The following is a 10,302-nucleotide window of genomic DNA, read 5'->3' as shown; positions in this document are numbered from 1 at the left end:
CCTGAGTTCTTCCTCTCAGGCGTAGCAAAAAAAAATCCTTCCTTCTTTTACCAACTTAATAACTGATTGTGATGGATTGGTTGCTTGAGTAGAACAAAACCTGAGGCTGTTAACCAACATGGTAACACTTTAACACAATGACATGATCTATAAAACATTTATCAAGTAACTGTTTGTTGTGAAGCTGCAACTGATGTTTATAAAACTTTAAAAACTTCATCCAGCTGACATTACTTTAGGCAGTCATTACAAAGTCGCAGCTGATGTTTATAAACCTTGAACCTTTACGGTTGAATAAATGTAAATTACATAGGTTAGTAGTTTAATTAACTATACATTTAACATGTATCTAATGATGGTTATTATAAAGTGCTGCCTTTAAATAAAGTAAAAATAAGAAATATCAGTGCTAAAATACGCTTGATTTATTTGACGTGCTGTTGACAGAGAAACAGGAGTTTGTTCGGATGTAAATTCAAACAAATTGCAGATAGTGTTGAGCCAGAACCAGACAGATTTTTAGGAAATTAAAAAAAAAAAGCTTTTATTTGTGCTTTTTATTTAAACTGTGGCATTTTAATGATATCAGACAATGTACATAGTGTTCAAGGTCCTGCTAAACATAAAAACAGTAAATGTGGCAAGTAATTCAGTGAAGTCTTGTTCACCAAATGCAAAAAAACTGCACACTTTAATTATTACACTGCACGGCTATACTGTAGTATGGAGAATGAAAAGTAATCAGGACATAAGATTTGAGATTAAAGATGAAGTACGCAGCTTTTGTCTCCCCCTTGTGGCAGCTGTAGCAACTCCACTCTTCAGTTTTGAAACTTTGCTGAACATGCAGCCGCAGGTGAGTCAGCGTCTCCACGCCTCCTGGAAACTCTGCTGCAAAGTTAAGAGAGATTAATCTGGGCGGAATCGGCTTAACCAGCAATGTGTGGACTCATCTGGCAATGGCTTGAATCCAAAAGATTTTCATTTGTATGTAAAGGTTCCATGTTGTAGATATAAGGGGAGCAAAAGTCCACTGTACTCGTCACAAAGTACATTTCTAAAAACCTCTGGATGTCTGCTGCAGCTCTTTCCAAAGTCTGAAAAGAAAAAAAAAACCAAGATGATGTCATTAGAGAAGTATTTCTGGAGCTTCACCCCCACAAGGAACTAAAAATCAGAATCATGAGATCTGCAGCTTCAAATATAACCCTTTTTTCTTGTTATCTAACTCTCCCGTTTGCAAGTCCCCCCACTTTATCAAATTACAAGACAACTGCCTTGTTTAGACCGATGGGAATATCTGATTTGTTTCTCAAATCAGATCTTTAGGACAGACTGGCAGTCTTTTTGCATCCAGACGTCATCGGCACATTTGCATAAGTTGCTGCGTCAGTAACTAAGTGTGCTGGTAACGCAGCATTCCGACACGGAAGATGAGAAAATTGGAGATCCATCATTGTGCCTTCCAAACAATTACGCTGACAAGTCGCATACTACACAATTCATTGCGTAACTCTTCACAGACTGTGACTCAAGATTTGAATTTGTTGTTATGTGAGCTTTGCAAAGGTCAAACCGCCTACAAATGTGGTTTTGAGGTGGTTTACTTTTGGCTTCAGGCCTTTTGTCCTAAAATGATCTGGATATGCCAAAATACGATTTGGGCTAGCAGTCAACAAGAAATGCGCTTTATTCCAGAATCTCACGCATATATCTGGCTTATTCTGTATTTTTTGTATCTCTGATCCGACTGAAACATAAATCTTTTATCAGATCATAAACGTTTAGTTTCATTTTTAAGAAAGGCTCAGTAAAACAGCTGGACACTGTAGGTTTTAAGCAAACGTCACTCAAGCAGGAGTTAGAGGACTGTTTTCAAATGCGGATTCATACACATTTAATTCTGTATTGAGTATTTACAGCAGTAGAAGTGTACATGTAGGATCAACTTAAAGTGACCACAGTGTCCATCTTCATCATAACAAAGGAACGTGTCATCCAGTGCGGCCGTGAGGCTCATTAATGTGGTTGTTTTGATAGCTTTTGGACGACAATAGAGTTCTATGGCACAGAGGGACACCGTGGATCAGGTAGCTACACAGATATTCCTGCTGATAGGACCAATTGTTCGCTGGTTCATGGGATTTGTTGACAATTACAAAAATAACATATCATTAAATATAATATACCAAAATATCCAATGACACCAAACATATCCTGCCTTCACAAAATAAATTCCCAGTTATGTTGTCATCATCGTTCGCTCTACTTCTAAAAAGCAAAATGGGAAAAGCATTTTACGCATCACGTGGTTTTTAATTAATGTAACGACTGCTTCAACAGACGTGTGACTTAAAGAAACCATCCCATCATTGACAAATACGTTCATTCTTAAAGCAGACAAGTCGACAAACTATATTCTCTATAACCCTTACATACTGTTTATGTAAAGACATTTTAACGTTAGATTTTTTGGAAAGGTGCTACGAATCTGTGTTTATTGAAGCTGTTTGGCTTTAAAGAAATACATTTTAAGTGTGGTTCAAATCAAGGAAAAGGTGAAAGTTGAAGCTGTGACACGGTTCAGGTCTGTTGACATGTTTGAAGCTCAAGGGGAACCTCGACACTCTGATGAGAACTGCCTGCGTTCCCACCAGGACAAGTCCCTGCGGGCCTGTGAGGCGCCACGAGGGAATCTTGAAACAGTAAAGTTGTGAAACAGCACAAGGAACGGTCACATAAGGTGCATGTAAGGAGCAGAGGTCATCGACTGCTCTGAAACTGTCAGGAGATCTGCACCTGCGCGCACAACACCTGCAATTAGGCCTGTCACATAACAACGTTGTGATTTATCTTATATATCGTATTATACACACTGTTTGTTTGTTGTTGTTTTTCTTAATTATTTTAAATCGTTTCCTTTCATCAGGATATCTGTCAGTGTCAGAATATTCTTAATGAACTGTATATTCTTCTTTGAAAGGGTGAGCTTTCATCATTATGCAATTATATAATAATTTTATCAGTTCGATAAAATGGTTTGAGAGGTGCAGCATTTCAGAATTGGCCACCTGTCTCATTCATACTCAAAACAAAATACAGGGCTATCACTACAGTAACCGCTAGTTAGCTCAGTTAGCCATGCAGCTAGCGGTCTGGACAGTGTTTGTGTTTATACCACCAGCAAAAGAGGCTTGGACCAGGACAGGCTGAGGCTAGCTGGTTAGCATGCTAACTTCAGTAGGTATCCCTGCAACACAATGCACAGCTGCAATAACGTCAGAACTGTTATTGTCTCCCCATTCTGTTAAGAATTTGAGTTTATTTTTGAATGTTGCACCTTTAAAATGACAATCGCCATTTAATTTCTGGGAGATCATCCCTCAAACGAAATTAACATAAGCATTTTTTTGTTTTGTTTGTTGGTTGATGTAATTCTGGATTAATAGTTAATGGTCAATTTGATGGTAGTAGTAAGGAGTTTTTAATTATATATAGTTGTGTTTGATGGTTGTAATGGTTGTAAATGTTATACAATAAACCTCACAGTTCCAGTTGGTTCTTGTCATCTTCAGTTTCAGTAAAATGCATTTAAATGTATGTTTTTATGTCTTTTTTATGTAAAACAGGACGTCTTTTCTACATACACAAACCTAAAAAAAGTTAACTCTCCCTGCTCTCTGAAACATTAAGAATTAATCATCTATTTATTCATGTCAGATAGGCCATTTAGACATACATCTATTGTTCAAAATGTGTATGCAATATGTATGTATAGACACTTGTTATGCTGGATTTCTTGACCAACAATGTGAAGGTACAGAGTATGAACAGTATGTAAGAGTTATCAGAAAAGAGTTCTTTCATTTAATGTAGTAATACCTGATGGCATGAACGGTACAAAATGGAACGACAGACAAGTTCAAAACTTCAAATTCACAACGATGTCTTTTAAAGATATTTATAAATGAGTGGCCTGGCCGATACATGTCTATGAGCAGGAGTCTTAACATTATATAGAGATCTAAATCTAAAAACAGGCTCCTCGGGTCTGAAGATGTGACGCCTGCTGTGTAAACGTCCCGTCATTCGCTGCATGAAAGGCGCCGTGACTGTGTTCACTTTCAAAGTTCATGATGAATATCAAATAGGTACAATATGTTTGACGATAGCTATGATCACAAAGCTGCAAAGGTCCCTCCCCCGTCTTTCAGTATGTAGTTTGTTTGTTTAGTCCGTCTACCTCTTCTGCTTTTCTTTATTGCTTCAAGAATCTCTCTCGAGCTGCTCTAACTCAACCTGTATAGCGTGGGCCCGAGCCAGCTTTTCCAATTGATCCTTTGTCGGCTCCTGTATTTCCCCTGAGTCCACTTTCTGCTGCAGCTCCTCAACTTGCCGCAGTTTCTTTTTCAGGTTTTTGATTTTCTTGGACTTTTCAGCCGCTGCCGACGAATCATCGGGGGATGAGACAGAAACCGCCGCCGCCGGCGCCGTCGCCGTCTTGTTTGAAGACTTGCCGCCCTCTGAAAGGGACACGTTCTCGACGGCATCACTCACAGAGTCCACATCTGCGTCCCCATCCTGGCCCGGGTGCTGCTGCTGTTTTCGCTTCTCTTTGCGTTTCATGTTGCGTTTGGCCGACTTTGAGAGGCCGGCCGCCTCGCTGTCTCCGCAACCGGGGATCTTCTGCTGCTGCTTTTGCGCCGCTTCCTCAGACTGGCTCATACCGGGTGGCAGGTCTGGTTTGCTCTTGAAAAACTTCACATATTTGTTTTCGTAGCTAAAACGGCAAGAAACAGAGACACATTTCCAATTAATATCAGGCCCAGTCTTATCGATAAGAGCATCCCTACTTGTTGCAAGCTGCTACTAGTTTCACAAATCAATCATGATTTATATGCTCTGTATAAAGCTGTGGGAAAGATGACCTCCACTTACACTGGTACTTCTTCCTGAGGGACATAACCGTCCTTCACCCGCCTCGGCTTCCGCCATGTTCCATCAGGTCGCTGAGTGGCAGCAATGTATTTCCCTGAGGAGCAAAATGCACACATTTTTAGAGAATACTGACGTTTTTGTATGAACGAGCCAGAAAATCTCAAACTAGCTTAACCTTCAATTTGTTCTGTCAACTGTGGGCCGGCTTTGACTGTTATTATGACAAAGAAAATAGCTCAGCGCTCACTCGAGTACCCTGGAGGTTTGTCAAAATGAGGCCCACGTGACTCCAGTCCTGATATTTTCTATTATATGAACAGTCTTTTCTCTTTTCATCTTTGCTGTGCATGCTTATAAATAAACAACGTTTTAATGTTTAATTAAATATTCTTTTTGAGGATGACAGTGTAACAGCTGTCCCAGAGCTACAAGCCTTTTGACTTTGGCCATTTACATTGTTTATTGATGTGCGTCCCTGTGAAATAATACAATAAATAAATCAGTGGGCAAAATAGAAGCTGTGCAGCGTCACTGCTCTGCTGAAGTTAGAACATTTTAATTCTATATCTGAAAGAGAAAATGTTTTGGTAAACACTGGCTGAAATTGCGCCAAATAGCAGACATGTTAACTGCGTTCAGAAAGAGGTTTTTGAAGCAATTTATGTGGGCAAGAAGGGGAATTTCTGGTAGGCCTGAAACTCTCAGATGGGTCGATAATAGCAGTTGTTTAAATACACTGAATTGGAGCTTGTTGAAGAGTTGAATGAAGAGTAACACACACACGGCTGATGACATCCAAAGCTTTTAAGAAAAAAGATCACTGGCGCTTCATGGGTACTTTATTTGGTTTGACAGGTTACCATTTAGTGGCTTAACGACCTACTCATTTCCACGTTGGTAGGAAATGAAGAAGAAGGGTAATTTAGAAATATAATGATGTACATCGGAAGATAAAGTGTATGGGAAGTATGGGGAAAATTCCAATGGATACCGAGCAATAAGGTAATAAAAGTAGGATTTCTGCAATCACAAACATTGCAACTTAATGAAAAGTCACATTAATATTGACACAATCATTATGGTGGACACTTTACATTAATAATTCATGTTGTTTTTAAACTGTTTCACTGCAGCCAATATATTTGTATGCGCATTTATTGGAGCACTCCTGAACAAAGACTATTATAGATGTAATAAATACAGGCTTCTCTGACTTTTACTGCACACGTGAGACTGACACTATAAAATCGGCAAAGTGTTGCAGGTCTATGGCCGAAGTCTTGACCGGCTGCTAGCAGTTTTAAATACCACCAGATGTCACTGTGCATGTTGAGTGTAACGCAACACAGCTGCACAACTTTTTTATTTATTTTTTTATTTATTTATCTTGAGCAAAAGGAAATCCACAAAGCTTCCCGGGGCTTCACCCATCCATCACTAGTTTGACAAGCTGTTCACCAATTGTGTATGTGTGTGTGTGTGTGTGTGTGTGGTAATTTCCACCCACTTGTTAACACACACAGTCTCACATTCTGAATCATAACAGTTATTGAAAGCCTAAAAAGACCAGAACACATTCAGGCACAAAACAAACCGTTGTGGGTTAGAGCCGGGTAATATACTGATATCTTATCATTAAATTAAATAATATAACATTGATTTTTGTAATACATTACAAAGTAAGAGTTGTACATGTGCAACGATGTATGGTCATAATATAGCATATGTACCAGGTAGCTTTCCCTTATATCGTTCTGTATTTAAGACCAGTAGTTCCCAACATGGGGGTTAATCCCTTTCAAGGGGTCACGACATAAATCTGAGCGGTCATAAGATGAGTGACAAGACAGGAAAGAAAGAAACAAATATTTTTGTTACAAATATTCTGCTAATTTTTCAGATTTTTGAGATGTTATTTTCTTGTGACATCGCTTATTTTGTCTCTTTAGTTCTCTAGAGCAGAGAAAGTACTATGGAAAGTATATATCGATGAGACCGATACCTGATATTTGGAACCTTTGCACGTTTCCAGTAAAAACATAAAAAAGGTTTCAAAATTACAGTTCACTTCACTACTATACGAAAGTATAATTTTTGAAGGTAATTCACTTGAGTTTTACAATTTTCAGCTACTTTATACTCCCACTCCACTACATGTAGTGTTTGTAGTTACTGGTTACTATGTAGATACAGATCATTCAGTTTTGATAAGCTTTTCCTTGCGACTTAAAACCAATCAGAGTGTTGTGGGTGAAATATTGAGGGACACTACAGACAGACGGAAAGAGTCAGTGGTGCATTTTCAGATAAATCAATTCATCAGATCATTCAATTTGAAGGATTAGCGATATAACATTTATTCATGTCTGGTTATTAAATCGACACACGTTTTCTCAATTGGTTTTCCACAGCATGATTTATACCAATACCATAATATCAAATCATTTATACTTTGATACAAGATTTCAGTTCCATCTGTCACAGTTGGATGATAAAATGTTCTGATCTCATCTTACTGTTGTAGCTTGTGAACAAACGCACACATACGTGCATGACCGTCATTATAACTCAGCGCTTATTAAAGTTACTGGATCTTCTCTCAGTCACCAAATAATCAGACAAGTTCTATGAAAAACACTTGTTTTCACACACAATGGTAACTGTAACTGGGGTTGTGAATAGAATGTCGTGGTAGTTCTTTGTGTTAGTGTCGTACAGCTCTGTGATACAAGAGCCACTATCATCACAACATTCACAATTAAAGGGGCACGATGTAGTTTTGGAGAATAAAATTTAAACTCAGAATGTTAGTATTTGCAATATCAATGTTGTAGAAATACAACCAGAGAAATATGTTTTTGTCCATAACTGGTAAGTAAAATAAGGTCACAGGAACACTATTTGAAGCTGGAAAGGTGGCAGGGTCCGCCAAATATAAACAAAGTACAACCGCATCAAACTGTGTTGACCTTTAGAGTCAGTTTGTTTATTCAGTTCCTTCTGTCATATAAACAAAGACAGTTTGTTTATTTAGGCATTAAGAAATCAGTCAACGAAGACCTTTAGCTCCTGATTGAAATTTCTTCCAAAAACTACACAATGCCCCTTTAAAGCAATACTAGCTAAGTAGCGTTAGCAAGCTAATGTGGCAACTTTCAAGTCGTTACACACAAAATAGGACATTTGTGTAAATTAAAACTGTAATAGGTTACACAAGTAACGAAGGAAATGTCTCCTGACAGCAGTAACGTATGTATCACACGCTATGTTCACATTGTTAAGTTGTGTTAAAAGGGGCGATAGCCACAAGCTAACTAGCACCAGTGGAGAGTGGAGCGTTAGCCTCTTCAGCTAAGATTAGCACTGGCTGCAAAACAAAACATCCGAGTTTACAACGTCCTTTAACATGTTATTGTTGAAAGTGAAGATTAAAAAAGAAAGGATCGCGTTGATCGTGGTTGCTGTGTTTAATGACAGGATTGTGTTTCTGTTAGACAAAGGTCTGGCACATGCATTAGCCTTACCAGATTCATCTGTCACATAGGGGGTTGCCATTTTGGTGTAACGTGCTGCTCCGCTCCCCTCGGTTGGTCGGTAACGGTGTCCCCGAACGTCCCGTCGTTCACTTCGATCCCACACAGCAGCAAACTACAACTTTTTCAACTTGTGCTTCACTCGAGGTGAGAGCTGTCATGGCAGCATCTACAGACGGCTAACCCACTGAACACTGCCGCCGCGCGGGACAACTAAAGCTTAACACCGACCGGGGAGCTGTGTGTGTAACCGGGCGGTACAAGGCAGCAAACCGTGCGCACCTGGTCCCTCAACTTCGGAAATGATGACGTGGATCTTGGGTTGCCAGGTTAGTGCAGTCAAGCTGTGTTGTAACACTTCGCCCTGTCTTGAGTAATATCATCAGTAATCATTTCAGCTTGTCCATTTAGTCTTTATGAACAACCATTGATGTAATTTATTTAAGTAAGAAACATAATTTACATTTACAACATATTTTCGTTTTTTCAATAATCTGCTTTTAAGATGCATATTGATAAAACACGAAGCAGATATTAAATCCACATTTGCTATCAAAGTGAGAGACTATGTAACCATGACAACACAGTAATTATAAACCCATTTTGTAAATATGTATCATTACACTTATTTTACATGTCAAAGTAAATTTACCAGTCATGGGAGGGTCCAAAAACAGTCTTACTGCCACTCGTATTGCCCCCAAACCTATGGAAGTGCAATGTATTGGAATAACCCTTTAAAAGATAAGCTTCCATAAAAAGATATATACAGACTACACTGAAAAGGACAATCACAATTCCCAAACTAAGACATTTGGTGACTTGACTCTTCAGTGATAACATGTTATTTCAGGGTATTTTTCAATATCTTATTTAAGTTATCCACCTCCATTTCTGACATACTCATTAACCACATTTATATGAATCCTACTCTATTCAGCCGCGTTGTCCTCTACTGACAAAAGCCACTATTTGATCTAAAGTATTCCTTGACATGAAGCCTCTTTATAAAACAAAATCACGTATTGTGAGAGTTCCTCTTGTTCCTCTACTGTCACTGTTGAATGCAGGTAGTGGCTGTGATTTGAATACCCCCACAAAGTGAAAAAGTGATAAGTACAACTGGTTGGATTAAAGGTGCAATGTAATATGAACCAGAGCAACCAACTGTAAGTGCAAATACCTAGTTAGCTCAGTTAGCCATGCAGCTAGAAGTCTGCAGCGTGGGATTCTGGTTCCAGGGAGAACAAAAACAAGGTGGGCTCAGGTGGGTTGCCGGGCTATTCCCTCTTTGGGTACTAAGTGGTATTATGAGAAAGAATGGGCCAGGACTAGCCAGTTAGCGTGCTAGCTTCAGTAGATAGATCTGTTACATACTGTTTTTAACAAAAAATTCTCACCCATTGCACCTTTAAAGGTAGAAACCCTACGATGAGCCACAGAGAAAGGATCTCTCTCGCATGATGGACAGACATGCAATAGATGTCAGAGTACAGGTCAGTACAGGTCTGATACAAGTAAACTATATGAAGCATATGTGAAGCGTTTGGATCCAGGAGCATGTCTGAGCAGGTCGAGGGTATGATCAAGAAAATATGTGGATGTCTGTAGGTTAAGCAGGTAAACATTTAAAGTCTAAGAGGTAATAAATATTGAATCATGTGTATTAATAATATATGTATATTTAACTAAATATATAATGTGAGTGTATAATCAATGGTGATGATAATGATATAAACGATGAAATTAACAGGAATACTTAATGTGAGGTGTAGGCTTTTTATTGATCAGGCAGGCTGGGCTGTCTCGCTTGAAACGTGTTAAAAGGGGC

At 38.8% G+C, this 10,302-nt stretch overlaps 1 protein-coding gene across 1 annotated transcript; it reads right to left on the bottom strand.

The window, feature by feature from the left end:
• Nucleotides 1–3,684: 3,684 nt before the first annotated feature.
• On the bottom strand, nt 3,685–8,702 carry pym1 (PYM homolog 1, exon junction complex associated factor). Its single transcript, XM_030422410.1, has 3 exons — nt 8,463–8,702; nt 4,939–5,032; nt 3,685–4,780 (listed from the first exon to the last, which is right to left on the bottom strand). The coding sequence occupies exons 1-3, from the start codon at nt 8,491–8,493 to the stop codon at nt 4,267–4,269; spliced, it is 639 nt and encodes a 212-aa protein (XP_030278270.1). The 5' UTR covers nt 8,494–8,702; the 3' UTR covers nt 3,685–4,266.
• Nucleotides 8,703–10,302: the final 1,600 nt, after the last annotated feature.

The sequence above is a fragment of the Sparus aurata genome, chromosome 7 (genome assembly GCF_900880675.1).
Source record: "Sparus aurata chromosome 7, fSpaAur1.1, whole genome shotgun sequence".
NCBI lineage: Eukaryota > Metazoa > Chordata > Actinopteri > Spariformes > Sparidae > Sparus > Sparus aurata.
Note: the sequence above shows the minus strand (reverse complement) of the source record. Positions and strands in the feature narration are given on the sequence as shown.

What these genes read in the sequence shown, in the direction of transcription:
- pym1 (XM_030422410.1), bottom strand. Translation starts at nt 8,493, where the DNA reads ATGGCAACCCCCTATGTGACAGATGAATCTG. An exon ending in CTATGTGACAGATGAATCTG is followed by an intron (nt 5,033 to 8,462) that starts GTAAGGCTAATG and finishes TTTGCTCCTCAG; the next exon opens with GGAAATACATTGCTGCCACT. An exon ending in CCTCAGGAAGAAGTACCAGT is followed by an intron (nt 4,781 to 4,938) that starts GTAAGTGGAGGT and finishes TTGCCGTTTTAG; the next exon opens with CTACGAAAACAAATATGTGA.